The sequence below is a fragment of the Mustela putorius genome, unplaced genomic scaffold (assembly GCF_011764305.1).
Source record: "Mustela putorius furo isolate JIRA1106 unplaced genomic scaffold, ASM1176430v1.1 tig00003834_pilon_pilon_pilon, whole genome shotgun sequence".
Lineage (NCBI taxonomy): Eukaryota > Metazoa > Chordata > Mammalia > Carnivora > Mustelidae > Mustela > Mustela putorius.
In genome coordinates, this window is record NW_025421987.1 from 80,807,347 (window position 1) to 80,824,113 (window position 16,767).

Here is a 16,767-nt window from a genome sequence, read left to right on the forward strand (position 1 = left end):
ATGCAGTTAAAGTTTGAAAACTCGGGCCTTAAGAAGTTAATTGAGCATCTGGGGCACCTGGGTGGCTCAGTTGGTTAAGCAACTGCCTTCAGCACAGGTCATGATCCCAGAGTCCCAGGATCGAGTCCTGCACTGGACTCCCAGCTCCACAGGAAGTCTGCTTCTCCCTCTGACCTCCTCCCCTATCATGCTCTCTCACTCACTCTCTTGGTCTCAAATCAACAAATAAAATCTTGGGAAAAAAAAAAAGAAGTTAATTGAGCATCAGATGAAGCTATCCTTAACAAATTTAATTTCAGGCTGTTATACAAGATGGAGAGAAATGAGAAAAAAAGGATTATGACAGAAAGAGAATGAATTCTGTTCATCTCACAGCCCAAAATAAACTACAGATAAGCTAAAAAGTTGAAGTGAAAAAATACAACCAGATACTGGGTAGAAGAAAAGATTAATTTCACAATAACTTAAAACATTCGTACCATTAACAAAATTAAAAAGCAAATAACAAACTTGAAAGAAATATATGCAACATATATCTCGGGTAAAAAGCTAAAAATTTTAACTTTCTTTAAAGAGATAAACAGCCCATAGAAAAATGGACAAAAGACATAAACTGAAAATTCTCAAGAGAAATAAATGACCAGTAAACACAGAAAATATTTAAGTTCACAAAAAACAAATACAAATTAAGATGGAATACTATGTTTTGTTTACCAAATTAGCAAAGCATTTTTTTTAAAGGCAGAAACAACTTAATCATCCACCATGTAACTATTTAGTTGGTTATTTATAGTAGAATTCCACAGTGCCATTAACATTAACAGCATGAAGTATATTCAGGCTTTATTAAGGGAGGGGGGAGCTGCTGCAGAATAACATAATACTATCCAAATTTTTAAAACCAATTCTAAATGGATATAGATTTTTAAAAATAATAATAATGTATAGCCCCTGAGCAAAATGTTACCATTGATTACCTCTGGGTTGTAGGATTATGGTAACTTTTTCTTTTGCTATTCATACTTTGCTGTTGTTTCCATTAAATGATAAAGATGTATCCCTTTTCTAATCAGGAAAAAACTGAGCTATACTACAAATGTGATAAAAAGTTGGGAGAAATAGTGAGGATTTAATACCCCTTCTGTCAAAATTGTATTAGAAGATAACAAACCCTACAACTCAGTATTCTATTGAGATTTGAGGGTTTCATCCTCACAGCCACCACCCTCCATTAAGAGGAAGGAAAGGAAAGGGGGAGGACGCAAAAATGAAACTAGAAAACTTACTCCAGCTAATCAAAAAACATCAAGTAGCCTGACTTGTGATTATGCTAAAGGACAAGTCAACATTGTAATGCTCTTCCTATTTACTTCTCTGGGTAAGGGAAAATAGTGTGGGTTTGTTTGCTTGTTTGCTTGTTTGTTTGTTTAAGTAATGTGCTGGGGGGCTGGTCGTGTTGTTTGCTCTCACTACAGAATGTTTTGAAATAAAACTTCAGCCTAGAATGTAAAGATTTTGTTTGGTACAAGGCAACGCATGAGCGAAACAGTAACTTAAAATGGTCCCATACCACCCCCTTGTGGCTTCCAATGTGTCACGTGGGGAAACAGCCCAACCAGCCGAGAGGACGGAACCGTGAATACTGTTTATGTAAGTCCAGCAAACACGTGTCCATTCCCCACCCTGCAGCGGTACGAACTCTATGAGGATTAAAAGGTACCACTAAATCTCTTCGTACTTTATTCAGGCCGTGCCAGCCAGCATTCGTAAACATTCACTTATTTGGGCTGAGTACACACACACACACAGTAGTCGAGGTCCTAAAAAGTGAGCATCGGAAACCGGGTGTCTCTTTAAAATACGGCTTCATCTTCTGGAATAAAGGTGAAGGAATAGGAGTAAGGTCTGGGATGATTATTCTCCAGCGTTTGGTTGGTTGGGTAACATATGGTAATCAGAAAAAGCACAGTGGATGTGGCTAAAAAGACATGGACTGCAGCCCTAACTCTCCGAGTGACCTTGAGCGCGTGTAATACGGGCCCCATTCATCTACTTAACAAATATTTGAAGCCCGGGTGCTGAGGTTACAAAAATGAATCAGACCTAGCCTTTAGACCCTCGCTTATCTAATTTGTAAATTGGGACCGACAACTTCAACTTACTATCAAAAATTAAACATATGACGGGCCCCCCTTGTACAGAGATGTTCATCTTTGAAACCGTGTTCACAGGTTTATTTATGCTTGTTCAATTTAATCTTCTCCACGTCTGCTCCTAGGAGCTCTAAATCGGAAAAGGAATTAAATAATCTAATCCAATCCTCTAAAATTTTACATTCATTCCACGGGGATTTCTTGAATCAAGGAATCGGCCTGAAGCCTAATAACGACCGCGATCTTCAAAATTCTCAGCCTCCTACCCCTGCGTAGTTCTTTCGTGGGGACGCGGTACAACCTTGGCAAGGCCGTCGCCCTCTGCGTCCCCAGCAAGCAGCCGCCGCTCTGGGGGCTGAAATGCCATCTGCCTTGCCGAACTCGTGGAAGACCGCTCTCGCACGCCCCCTGGAGGAGCCAGGTGGAAAAGGGGCCGCTAGCTCGCCGCGCTTCTCCCACTTCTCTGGAGGCGGGAGGAAAAGCTCGGGAGCCCGTGGCAGGGAAGTTCCCTCGGCGGCCTTGCGGGGAGCAGTTCTAGGGAGTGGAATCACCCGCTAGGCTCCGGAGGGGCGGGACCCAGCCCGGAAGAACCCTGCGGCGGCACAGAAGTGCCGGCAGGGGGCGCGGGCTGCCGGGCCACCCCCGGGGGCTAAAGGCCGGTGGTCCCTCCCAGGTCTGGTGTGCGGCGTGGCCTCGCCGCCCGATCCCCTGCCCCCCCACTCTCACCTCGTCACCTCCCCCGCCCTGTCGGCGGGCCTCTGAGGTGCGCGGCGCAGGCGCGGAGCGAGGTGGTGAGTGCGGCCGCCGAGCTGGGGCCTGGGGCTTGGCGCCTGGCGGGCAGGGCGTGAGGCGCGCGGGAGGGAGAAGGGCCGGCCCGGGGGAGCGCCCGAGAGCGCGAGGGCCACCGCGGCGCCGCCCGCCGGCAGGGCCGCGCGGCCGCTCCGCCCGCACTCGGGCGCTTCGGCTACCGCCGCCGCCTCGGAGCTGCGCCTGGGCGGGCCCCGGAGTCCTGGTGAGTGTGAGGAGGAGCGGGCCGGCGGCGTGCGGACGCAGCCTCCCACAGGAGAGGCCAGGGAAGACCCCACGACGTCTTTTTAAATGAAACCCAGCCTCCGTTTTAAGACGGGATGGCGGCCCCTCCCCCATCCTGGAGGCAGTTCCACCCCCCGCGGAGGACGCTCGGCCCCCTGCTGCTGTTTTCTTTATGGCGCTTTTGGGGTCGGGGTTTAGGAGTCCCCGCTGGTCGCCTGGCCCTGCTGGGCCCGGCGCGTGGCGCGGGCGTGGAGGCGGCTGGGTCCGGGGGTCTCCTGCGCGGCCCCTCTGACCCGCGTGTCCGGTGGCGCCTGGGCTCCCGAAGCCGGTCGGTGCCAGGCTGGCCCCCCGCGGTGCGGAGCGGCTTGGGGACTCGCTGCGAATCCCTTGTTCGCCCGCAAGCCTCCGCGGCCGAATGCAGCCTGGCGCTCACATCTCGGACCGGGGGCCGGCCCCCCCCTTCGGGTGCCCCTACACCCCTTTAGCTTTTCTTTTGGGTGCCCCTACACCCCTTTAGCTTTTCTTTTTCAGTACAGCCTACGACGCGAGTAATTTGAAATAATTTCAATTACCTCTTTGCGAAGAGGTAAAAATTTGGGCAAAGACTGGTAACTCAAGTTGCACGTACCGTGGGTTCTAGTTTAAAAACTCTACTGAAACATTTTTGTGTTTCAGTTCTTTTAAAATCTGGAGAATATGTACTTATTCTGAAAGGAGGATGAAAAAAACGTGCTTTTAAAACCTTGTAAAAATAGAGCTTTTGATTGTGAATACTTGCCTTATTTTTATACCAGTTAGAGAGTATTTATATTAGATGAAAGGCCTTCGATGTCGATCTGTTTGATATAGGTACTGATTGCGTGTTAAATGGCATTTTGTACAGACATTCTTGAAAAAAATGACAGGTGGAGAGATGCTGATAGGTATTTTGTAAGTTGCTTTTAAAAAAAACAAATCAATGTTTCATGTGGCATGGTATCATTTTTGTAAATGTAGAACATACGTATGTATACCTTAGCCTAGGAAAATGTCTAGATGTCTGTATACCAAAATGTTAACAATGTTTTTCCTGGGTGAATAGATTCAAAGTGATTTAATTAATTTAAATTAACTTACAACCTGCTGTGACATGTATTACATGGGTTGTTTGTTAAATGGGGAAGAGAGAGCGAATGAGAAGGTGACTCAAAACCTTCCCCATGAGAGGAAGACCTAGTGAGGAGGTTGATAAGACATCTTTGAGTAAAAAACCAAACTTCTTCATCAGGGCAGTTATGTATACAAAAAGCACATAAGAATATTTGCTGAAATGAAAGATGTTAGCATTTCTGGTCTTGAGTAGGCATCTTAGCATCATGCTGAAAGGGTGGGAGTCAGACCTTTCCTGATCAAGGTGATCCTATTCCTCTCACCTGACAGCCTGAATCCAGGCCAACTTGAAAGATTAATTTTTAGTGCCATGCTTGGTTTCCTTTCCTTGCTTTTTCATTCTTCAAATTAGAAAGAATTTAAAGTGTGTTCTGAAATAGCAAGAAGCTACTTTAATGTTGGGCCGATAGTTTTCATTGTTCTCCAGGACAGTTTTAGAACATGTAAAACATGAAGTTTAATACCCTGGGCTGTATAAATTCTGGAAGTGTACAGAAGAGGTATTAGGAATGAGTCTTGAGGTTTTAGTTTATGGCATAATGAGAAGTTTTTGAATGTACTTGATTGGGAAGGGTTCAAGGAATGCTATTTGTATTAGGTAAGCCATTTTATATAGAGATACTATTTCTATAAATCTAACTGTTGTCAGTTTCTTTGGGTGATTCCCTTCCCTTCTTCCTGTTGGTGACTAAGAACTGGAAGATGTAACGTGCTGGTAATAGTGATTAGCAACAAAAATTACTGACACAGTTAGTTGTTCAAAACTCAAGAGTCAGAAGACATGATTTTTCAGCTCTGGTTCTGCCACTTAGTTACTGACTTTCACTGAATGTTTCCTCAGCAGTAAAATTGGAGTGAGTTTGGTGGTAACCCTTCTGTGTACCTCACAGGATTGTGAAGATCAAATAAAATAAGAGGAGAATGCTCAATAAACTGAAAATCACTGTCTTATTACTGTATGATCACATCACTTAAAACCTAGTACCCAGAACCTAGTGAAGCAGCAAAAATAGTGTGTGCACCTCAAATACCTTACCATTAGAAACAAGATGGTCTCAGTATTAATATCAAGTTTACCTGCTATGTATATGACTTTGATGATAAGAAAGGCAGCATATAAAGCTGGCAGAGAAAATGTCCATTTCTTTTTCTGACATTCCTTACTTGGCCACTTCTACAGTGAAAGAACACTAACCTGAAATGGAAGAGGTGATTCTGATTCTGACATTAATCTGTTACCTGAATTATAACTCCCTATTTGTATCTCCCTATTTCCAAAGCATGTGCTATAAAATTAGATCCTTACTCAGATTCCAGTGCTACCACTTACAAAGCATTTCCTGGACTTGATTTTACTATGCCTTAGTTTCCTCATCAATTGATACATCAATCAGTATATCAATTGATATATAATCAATTTTGAGGGAGTGTTGTATATTTTTCATATTATAGGATTAAATAAGATAAAGTGGCCTGGCACATGATTGGTGTTCAGTAAATCGTTATTGTCCTTGTATTGTTAAACAATCTGTAAGGACTTAAACAGTTCAAAGTCTGATTTGGTTTGCTTTCATTATGGCCGAATAACCAGATATATATTCCTATTTTGGTGTTAAAATATAGCTATAGTTTTAGAAGGTAGATTCATTTCAAAGAAATATGACACATGTATATACTCACATATTTATCAGTTTTTAGTGCTTAATACAATATGTTCAAAAGATTATTTATACTTGAATTAATTCCATATAACTTTCCAGTTAATTAGAGACCTGGTGCCATAGTATTCTTGAGTCTCAGAAGTGAAATACATTTTTGCTAATGTGACTTCCTTTGTGTTTTTTCCTACAGGCATTTTTTACCATCTGTGAAAATTTCCCTATAGTTCATTTCTCCTCACTACAGTGTTAAGAATTATACCAAGTAAGTGGAATGTGATAAAAACTATTTAGTCAATTTTATAACAGTCCATTGGAATTTAATTATTTAATGATTAAACAAAAGTTGCTATCTCTTTTGTTCTAAATAGAATGTTGAATGTGACCTTATAAGTAAGAAAAGAATTTTTTCTTGAAAATCATATTCTGAGCTTCTATGTGATGAGTATATTTTCTGGAAATCAGGGGATCGATACAGATTTTTCAAGGGTGTATATCCACCATTAGCTTGAAAACTGTATCAAAATATTCCCAATTGGAAGAAATGTACCTATCATATTCTTAATAGGGCACTATAATGATTTTTTTAAATAAAAATAATTTAAGGGCATGGTTTATTGTAATTATCCTGTTCTTAAAATTACATCAACATTTGAAATGGACTTCTCAACCTCACCAAGAAAAAAAAAAAAAGTATTGGTGTCCTGCCTTTAAACTTGATCAGAAAAGTAAATCCAGGGATGCCTGGGTGGCTCAGTTGGTTAAGCCGCTGCCTTTGTCTCAGGTCATGATCCCAGGGTCCTGGGATCAAGTCCCACATCTGGCTCCTTGCTCAGCAGGGAGTCTGCTTCCCCCTCTGTGTCTGCCTGTCACTCTGCCTACTTGTGCTGGCTCTCTCTCTCCCTGACAAATAAATAAATAAATAAATATCTTTAAAAAAAAAGAAAAGAAAATTAAATCCAAAATATAAATGGAAGCATTGTTTAACACTTCTCTTACAAAGTAGATTTTCAAGTGGCACACATACTTCTTATTCCCAGCAAGTTCTTTAGTTAGGAGGAATTTTTATAAAATATTAACAATCTTTATTTGTGACCTTTTTGTTAAATTTTTCCATTTTTAGATTGTAAAGATATGAATGAATATCCTAAAAAAAGAAAAAGGAAGACATTACACCCTTCTCGTTACTCAGGTCAGTGGATTATTTTAAAGTTGGGCCCTGGATTGAGTCCCATGCAATTGTATTCTTATCCATTTTTTCATAAATGATCAGATAACAGTTAAATATCTGGGTCAATTTTTAGGTAAGAGAAAGCTTTAAGTTCTTTAAATACATATTCCTCATTGTCCCACATGCTCGGCACACATCAGAAGTTTACAGACATTATTTAATATATACAACTGAGTAGTTGATAGATATTTAAAATTAGATATCCAGAGTTGCATGCTTATACATTAATTGAGATTTGCTTGTGTGTTCTTAAGGTACATTAACCTTGGTGGAAGGTATTTGGATTGTTGGGGATAAATTTTTTATCCTATACATTATTTTCAAAAATGTGAACTTTATTTTGATTGTGTTATTTTAGGTCCTTTGGTTGAGGTTGGCTCTACTATCTTGGCAATAAGTGAGGTCTTAAGAAGAGAAGTCTTTAAAAAAGAAAGAGAGAGAGAGAGGTCTTTGATTTGACTTATGCGGAATTTAAGAAACAAAACAGAAAGAAAAAAAAAAAACAGAGGAGCATAGGGGAAAGGAGGGAAAAATAAAAGAAGATGAAAGCAGAGAGGAGACAAACCTTAAGAGCCTCTCAATTGTAGGAAACAAACAGGGTTGCTGGAGAGGAGGGAGAAGGGGAGGGGGTAACTGGGTGATGGATATTAAGAAGGGCATGTGATGAATGAGCACTGGGTGTGTTGTATCAAACTAATGAATCCCTGAACTCTACCTATGAAACTAATGAAACTAATAATATACTGTATGTTAATTAATTAAATTTAAATAAGTTTAACTAAATAATAAAGTATATGTTGGTGCAAAAAAAAAATAGAGATCTTTGTTGCCACCTGTAACTAATCTCACATATCTATATTTGAGATAGTCTCTAGCATACCTGCTAGCCCACCCAAGCTACACATTCATTCTTCATATCTGAGGAAATTAAGCCTGGTTTACTGCCTCTTAACCTCTCCCAACAAGACTTGAAATGACTATTCAGAAGCCCTCATTGGTCCTCAGACTATTTCTCCTGTGCCTTACTTTTTTTTCATTACATGGCAGATCTTCTTGGTAGTTAATTCAGTGTTAATTCAATGTTTTTTGCAGTTAATATATTTATCACGTATTTATAATGTGTGGAATTCTGACAGTAAGGCAGATCTGTCTTTGTGTACTTCAAGTGTTATATTGTAAATCATGTAATTGGTGGTTCTTGCAAAGCTCAATGTCACTATCAGATCTGAAATATAGAGGCTTTCAGAATTGAAGGAAATATACTTTATTACAAATATGAAAATTTATATATGGTGGATAAAGTGATGGCTTTACATGTTTAATTGTTTACTTGAAATTTTAAAAATTTTCCTCTTATGTTCAGATTCCTCTGGAATAAGCAGAATTGCAGATGGATTCAATGGAATTTTTTCTGATCATTGTTACAGTGTTTGTTCTATGAGACAACCGGACTTAAAATACTTTGACAACAAAGGTATATCTAATATTTTCCAAAATATCCTTTAAGTTCCTTTTATATATTTTTATTTCTTACTTGAAAATGTGGGTAAAAGTTATGACTTCTAAATGGGCATATATTCAGTTTGTTTAAATGTAAGGAAATTGGGTTTTTTTGTAAGCAAGTATGAATTTTTAATTTTTAGCATTATTTCAGACCTGTAAATAAAAAGCACACTCTCCTAATCTATTTTAGTGACAAGGAGTTGGTGGAAAATCAAGACTGACCCAGAGCTGGGAGCATTTATGATGAAAGGTTAGGAATAGTGTTATACACAGTTCTTCCACTCAGCTATAGTCTAAAGGGCTAATGGAAAGGAAGGAATGGAGGGTGAAGCATTCAGTGTTTTTCAGTCTTAACATCTTTTGTTGAGTCTTTAAAACAGCATTGGGTAAATGATAAAAATTTGCATTTTCTCTCTTCTTTGCAATCATCAAAACTGCCAATTTCCTTGAGCTCCTACCAGAGGCACAGAAATATATTTTTTTGAAAAAGCATAAGGAGTTGAAGATATTTGTATGAACTCATGTTTGGCTTAATGGAGACACAGATGGTTACATACAGAGATAATTATAGTTATGTGTGTGTATATGGAGCACTGTACAAACGTGTTTACTCTGTTAGTTGAGAGGGCCTAAAAGATATGACACCCCAGTGGGAGTGAGCCCAGATTTTGTTTTTAAAACCATTCTCCAATAAAAAGAACTAGCACTTGGAGAAATGGTTGATTTAGTTCTAAGGTGGGAAATACATAAGATGAGCCTGGAGCATTTTGTAGTGCCAGAAAATAAGGAAGTACTCAACACGCACACATGATCCAGGTAGTTAGAGGAACACAGGAGCCAACTAAAGAGCTCCCAGTAGTCAAAGCTGAAACAATTTAAGGGGAAAAAAAAAAAATTAGAACCCCAAAATATAAAATAAATATTCCTGAGTCCATACAGACGTAATTGAATGAATAAGTTAGAAACTGTATAGGAGAATTCCAAATTATTTATGTGGACTCTCCTCCCTCAAGGAGGTGGAACATAACTTTCCACTCCTTAAATGAGGACTGCATACAGGGACTTCGTTCCAAAACATAGAGTATGGAGAGTACTCTATGGAGAGCCTTCATCTTGGGTCGTGGTCTCAGGGTCCTGGGATCGACCCCCACATCGGGCTCTCTGCTCAGCGGGGAGCCTGCTTCCCCCTCGTTCTGCCTGCTTGTGCTCTCTGTCAAATAAATAAAATCTTTAAAAAAAAAAAAAAAAAGAGTACAGCAGAGAAACCTGATCAATACTACTTCAACCAGGTGATCACAGTCAACATCTACAGTAAAAAATCATGTAAGTACTATGTACCCTTGATATGATGTGATAAAAAAAGGCAGCTTGCCTCTCTGGTCTACCTCTAATAACCCATAATCCCAGTCTAATCATGGGGCATCCTACAAAATACCTGATCTCTACTCCTCAAAACTGTCATGGTCATCAAAAACAAGGAAAGTCTAAGAAACTGCCACAGCTAACAATATCCTAGAGAGAGAGATGACAGCTAAATGGAATGTGAAATCTTAGGTTCTTGAAACAGGAAAAGAACATTAGGAAAAAATTAAGAAAATCTGCTTCCCAAGTATAGACTTTAGTTAATACCACCTTACTGGTATTGGTTATTAATTGTAACAAATGTATCATATTAAGAGCATAGAGAAATTGAAATGTAATGTAAGAGAATGGAGAAACTGAATGCAGAATATATGGGAATCCTCTGTATTATCTTCTCAAGTTTTTTCTGAGAACTCCTAAAAATAAAGTCTTTTAAGAACAACAGTGACATGATATTGAAGCCTAGTTTTTTCTACTGACCTGTATTTCAGTTTCCCCATGCTAACTTTGAAACATGGGTTCTGGGCTGAGGGAATAAAGGCTTACTCAAACTCCGTAATTTAAACTGAAAATTCCTAAGTTACTTTAATAAGTATATTCTAGTCCAAATGGGGCACAGATGCAAAAGCAGTTGCTTGTTTGGACAGATTATTTTGTGTGTCTGTTGGATAACATCTCTTTTCCTGGCTAAGTCTAAGTCCTTTAGTTCCTGTGGGAGTTCAAAATTTTATTTAAAACATTTAGTGCTTTGTTTAATAGTAATTAATATTTAATGCTTTGATATATATAATATTCCAAATCTCTTTTTACAGATGATGATTCTGATACAGAGACATCAAATGACTTGCCAAAATTTACAGATGGAATCAAGGCCAGAAATAGAAATCAAAACTACCTGGTTCCCAGTCCTGTACTTCGAATTCTAGACCACACTGCCTTTTCTACAGGTTAGGGAAACCAGTTGATAGCATTTGCTTATTTTATATAGATGAATGAAAAAATTTTTGCCAATTATTTATTCATTAGGTCTTATTTAGTGATGATAATAGACATTTTATATTTTTCAGAAAAATCTGCTGATATTGAAATTTGTGATGAAGAGTGTGACTCACCTGAGTCAGTCAACCAACAGACGCAAGAGGAAAATCCTATAGAAGTTCACACTGCTGAAGATGTTCCAATTGCTGCAGAAGTACATGCAATTTCTGAAGATTATGATATAGAGACAGAAAACAATTCCTCAGAAAGTCTTCAAGACCAAACTGATGAGGAGCCACCAGCTAAACTTTGCAAAATTCTTGACAAGAGCCAAGCTCTGAATGTGACTGCCCAACAGAAGTGGCCTTTACTGAGAGCCAATAGCAGTGGTCTCTATAAGTGTGAACTTTGTGAGTTCAATAGCAAATATTTTTCTGATTTAAAGCAGCATATGATCCTGAAGCATAAGCGTACTGATTCAAATGTGTGTCGAGTATGCAAGGAAAGTTTCTCTACCAACATGCTTTTGATCGAACATGCCAAACTGCATGAAGAGGATCCCTACATTTGTAAATACTGTGATTATAAAACAGTGATTTTTGAGAACCTCAGCCAGCACATTGCAGACACCCATTTTAGTGACCACCTCTATTGGTGTGAGCAGTGCGATGTACAGTTCTCCTCAAGCAGTGAACTCTACCTACATTTCCAGGAGCACAGCTGTGATGAACAGTACTTGTGTCAGTTTTGTGAACATGAAACAAATGATCCAGAAGACTTGCATAGCCATGTGGTAAATGAACATGCATGTAAATTAATTGAGTTGAGTGATAAGTATAACAATGGAGAACATGGACAGTACAGCCTCTTAAGCAAAATTACCTTTGACAAATGTAAAAACTTCTTTGTGTGTCAAGTATGTGGTTTTCGGAGTAGACTTCATACAAATGTTAACAGGCATGTTGCTATTGAACATACTAAAATTTTTCCTCATGTTTGTGATGACTGTGGGAAAGGCTTTTCAAGTATGCTAGAATATTGCAAACATTTAAATTCACATTTATCTGAAGGGATTTATTTATGTCAATACTGTGAATATTCAACAGGACAAATTGAAGATCTTAAAATCCATCTAGATTTCAAGCATTCAGCTGACTTACCTCATAAATGTAGTGACTGCTTGATGAGGTTTGGAAATGAAAGGGAATTAATAAGTCACCTTCCAGTCCATGAGACGACTTGATTATTTTCTTTACCTGCCATAATGTTTATGTAAAATAATAAATTTGACTTTTTTGGAGATGTTAAAATGGATGATTTTAAACATAACTTATGAGAATTGCTTTTAACAAGTAAGTTTTTTAATTGTCCAATTTTCTTGGCATTGCTACATTTTTCAGTATATAGTGGTATCCTAAATGTGTTATTTTCAGTGCATGATAGTTTTAACCACTCTTGGTGTCTGTCATCTTGTTTCTTACAGAACCTCTGATTTCATGAATTGATGAGAAACAGATGTACTAAAGAAACTAGACTACAGTTTTCCTTTTGTAACCATGGGTGCTATTAACGTTTTTTAAACTCAAGACAAACTCAGTTTTTCCATCTTTGAAGTCATCAAAGTACTGCGTTATCAGAACTTAAATACAATGTACCATACAATTAAGTCCACTGATACTTCCATTTATAAGAACCCAAACCTTCCCAGATAATCCCCATCAGGAATTATCTCCAAGACTCAGTGGACTCTCCATCTGTATTATTCTTTTAACAACACTAGGAAGCAAGTGTTACAGTAGGAAGGGAAGATCCAGTTTTGTTGATGGTCTTTTTTTTTTTTTTTAATTCTCATTCTATTTTAGCCCCTATCTATGAGTTAAATGATTTTAAAATGAGAATGAGGAGGAACTGGTAAGGGGTTAGACAATAAAAAGTAACATTTAATAGCTCAACATTTTCACAATTCATTTTCAGTTATGTAACAGCGAAGTAAGCTCAAACTGCTGATGACAAATCATTTATTGACTGAGAATACCCACTGAAGTATTAATCTGGAATTACAAAAATCTAGAAGATGAGGGGTTCTGGCTTTCTTCTCGGCTTGTAGATGGCCATCTTCATTCACATGGTATTCTCTTTGTATGCAAGTCTATTTCTCAAACTCCCCTTTTTTATAAGGTCACTGGATTACAGCTAACCTTAATGACCTTATTTTAACCTAGTAAAGATCCAATCTCCAAATAAGGTCATATTTTGAGGTACTGGAGCTCAGGACTTCAACATTTGAAGAAAAAGAGACAAAACCACAATTCAGTAGCAGCTTCTTAAATAGCAATATGCAAAGATATGATTTTGTCTATCAGTGAACTCCAATGAACTCCTACTAACAAACAGTATTGTTCAGGAATATTGATACAGTTGAAGAGATCAATTTATGACCTATGGTGTTCCACTACAAGAACTGTGGAAATTTAGTCTATTTTGAGAATGGTGGCAGCAACAAGTTTTCTCAAAAATAATCATTTTTGGCTCTACTATTGTCATATATGCATAATTGTATTTTTAGAAACTCATCTGATTTGAACATTCCAGGTAGGGCTACCTGATAGAAATGTTTCTAAGACTTAATATCAGAGTATTTAAACTGGAAGAAAACCTTAGAAACCATCTGGTCTAAACCCTCTAGTTCTCTTAAGTTTCTTGTTGAAATAGGCCAAGGTCACAAAACCAGTTATAGGAGACAGGAGTGGAATCCAAGTTATTTGGCCTCTAGTCTAATGTTTCCATTACACCATGTTACATTAAAATCCAAGCTTTGTCCTTGGGGTGTTTTTCATGACTACTTAACATAGCTGTTTGGCTGCCTTCTTGGTAATTCTTTTTTTAATGCCTTTTTAATATACATCCACCTTCAAGAATTTTATTTTTAGGAAACAGACTTTAAATAAATAATGCCTTAGTGGGTTTTTTTCAATTTTGTATTTTATTACTTTACATTTGATCACATTAGTAATCAAATTAACATAATTGTAATGAAACCTCAAGAGATATTAATCCAAATTTAGACCCATGTAATTTTGTACTTTTTACTGAATCTGCATCTTGAGGACACATCCCACTGACAGTTTGCCCAATAAAAACTTTTTGCTTTGACTCCACTTTCAAATAAGTCAATGACAGCTGGTTTATATTTTTAGCTTAAAGAACTTCTTCAGAAAAACAACCCTACCTAAAAAGAGATTTTTTCTAACTACTTCTTGGTTTTTCCCCCCAAAAAAGCAAACATTTCCACTGAACTCTCTTGTGATTTAAAGCACAGTTCAAGTCTGAGAATACATAATTGATCCTGATGTTTATTTGCACTACAATAGAATTCTTGGCAGTAGCAGTGGGCCATTTTATTTCTTGCTTTTTTTATCTTCACCTTGCAATGAGTTATTACTTATGAAATTCCAAATTTCACCTGTACTCCAAAATTTTAAAGTGATTGTGCGCTATTCAAAAGCCTCTCTTCTCGTAAATTTGCCAGTTTTACCATTTTAAATCAACTCTCTTAGATTTCATGAATGTGTGTCATCACATACTAACCGGTTTCTCCGTTTCACAGGGTCCATAGTGTGTTGTTAGGTGATTGCTGAGTTACTGGTAGGTGTAGTATATGTAAGGTTTTGTGTGTGGGTGTTTGGAATAACACTATTCCTAATTTTTAAATCTAATTTGCAAAGCACTGTATTACTTAATTTCTGGCACTTTACCATTAACCTTACTTTTGCTTCTTTTGTAAGAAGTTTAATATGTTTCCCAAACTACTATGATTAATTTTTAGCGGATTTTAATGCTTAAAAGCACTATGACTTACACAAACTTGAGAAAGTTAATGAAAATCAAATGGCCCCAATCCTCTTGGGAATCAGATTGGTTTACCAAAAAATCAATATTTGTTAAGAATTTAAGTGAAAACAAATAATTAAGATCAAGCATCCCAAGGAAAAGCAAATTTGGTTACTCAGGTTTACCTATGTGTTTACACAGTCTGATTTGTGGGGCGTGTCTGGGTGGCTCAGTTGGTTAAGCAACTCCCTTTGGCTAAGGTCGTGATGCTGGAGTCCTGGGATCAAGTCCTGCATTCGGCTTTCTCCTCGCAGGGAGTCTGCTCTCCCTCTGACCGCTCCACTCTCATGCTCTCTTGCTCTCGTTCTCTCTCTCAAATGAATAAATAAAATATTTGAATTAAAAAAAGAAAGCAAAAACAGTCTGATTCCTATAAATTAAGATCAAATTTGGGGATATATATTCCTTTGCCTATAACTTTCAGTTCTGGTGACTAAAGACAGAGTATCTACAAGAATTTTCATTCAAGGCGTTTAGGTTATGGATTTACATATACTTACATTGGTTTAGCTTTCCATTAAAAAATCTTTTAAGACAACATTCAAATCTAAGAGAAAGAAATGTATACATTCATGTTGTAAAATATAAATTCACAAAGCTAAAAGTAATTTACATGTTTATATGAAGTTATGCATTCAATTTGTAATTTAAAAAATTTTAAGACTGCGTTCTTTTTTTTTTTTTTTAAGATTTTATTTTATTTATTTATTTGACAGATCACAAGTAGGCAGAGAGGCAGGCAGAGAAAGAGGAGGAAGCCTGCTCCCTGCTGAGCAGAGAGCCCGATATGGGGCTCCATCCCAGGACCCTGGGATCATGACCCGGGCCAAAGGCAGAGGCCTTAATCCACTGAGCCACCCAGGCACCCCAAGACAGTGTTCTTTGAAGCCTACTTCATACTCGTCATTGAAAATAATTTCTGGATAAAGACTTCCTGTATTAAAGCATCAGTCATCACAACCTCCTTAAGTTCATTCTCCTTCGTAATCCTGGTGTTAAACTGGTAACTACCCAAACCCAAATAAATCTTATTTGTGAAAAGTAATTTCTTTATTCTAAAAAGAAACAATTTTGGGGGGCAGCGTCTGGCTCAGTAGAGCATGGGACTCTTGATCTCACGGTTGTGAGTTCAAGAACCATGTTGGGTATAGAGATTACTTAAAATCATTTTAAAAATGAAAAAAAAAAAAATGAAAAAAAATAAAATGCCTTCGGCTCGGGTCATGATCTCACTGGGATAGAGTCCCGCATATCATCATTACCTACTTCCCTCTCTCTCTCCCACATTTCAAGAAGGTAAATGATAAAATCTTTTTATCATATTACCTACTAGTCTTATTCCCACATTTCAAGAAGGTTGATTATTTAGACAGCTTTTTAAAGGAGTTTTTATTATTAAAAGGTTTAAAAGTGTGTTGTTTTTTGTTTAAAAAGGCAAGTGAGTATAACCTGAATAGTCTTTTTCTTGCTAAAAATATTGAACTGAATGACTTATACCCTGAGAAATTTAATGAAAAGTATGTTTTGAATGAAAACTCAAAAGTTTTCTAGTTTTTAACCTTACCCAGATAGTGTCCACTGCCAAAAAACTTTTACTTGAAATGACTGATACTTTTGTTGCCCTTCTCTTTAGAATAACCTGAGAGCAGGAATTGGAATCATACCCATCAAATGTAACTTCTGGTGGGTAATTTTTTTTTTCCTTACTTAATTCTCTGTGTGAAGGTCATTCACCATTCTGTTCTAAATTTGAATTGACTGAAGTTTGAGAATATTAGATTCTCTTTTCCTGCCTACCCTGTTCATTTTA

At 37.9% G+C, this 16,767-nt stretch overlaps 1 protein-coding gene across 4 annotated transcripts; it reads left to right on the plus strand.

The window, feature by feature from the left end:
* The first annotated feature begins 2,650 nt into the window (after nt 1–2,650).
* ZNF639 (zinc finger protein 639) lies at nt 2,651–12,376 on the plus strand. Of its 4 annotated transcripts, none has more exons than XM_045088651.1 (7): nt 2,651–2,944; nt 6,186–6,257; nt 7,116–7,184; nt 8,587–8,697; nt 8,917–8,976; nt 10,901–11,035; nt 11,156–12,376. In XM_045088651.1, exons 3-7 carry the CDS (start codon nt 7,127–7,129, stop codon nt 12,307–12,309), a joined length of 1,518 nt encoding a protein of 505 aa, XP_044944586.1. In that variant the 5' UTR covers nt 2,651–2,944; nt 6,186–6,257; nt 7,116–7,126; the 3' UTR covers nt 12,310–12,376. The 4 variants fall into 4 exon arrangements, with proteins under 4 accessions (XP_044944586.1, XP_044944585.1, XP_044944588.1 ...); XM_045088650.1 differs by lacking the exon at nt 2,651–2,944 and adding an exon at nt 2,951–3,165; XM_045088653.1 differs by lacking the exons at nt 2,651–2,944; nt 8,917–8,976 and adding an exon at nt 2,951–3,165.
* The last annotated feature ends 4,391 nt before the right edge of the window (nt 12,377–16,767 follow it).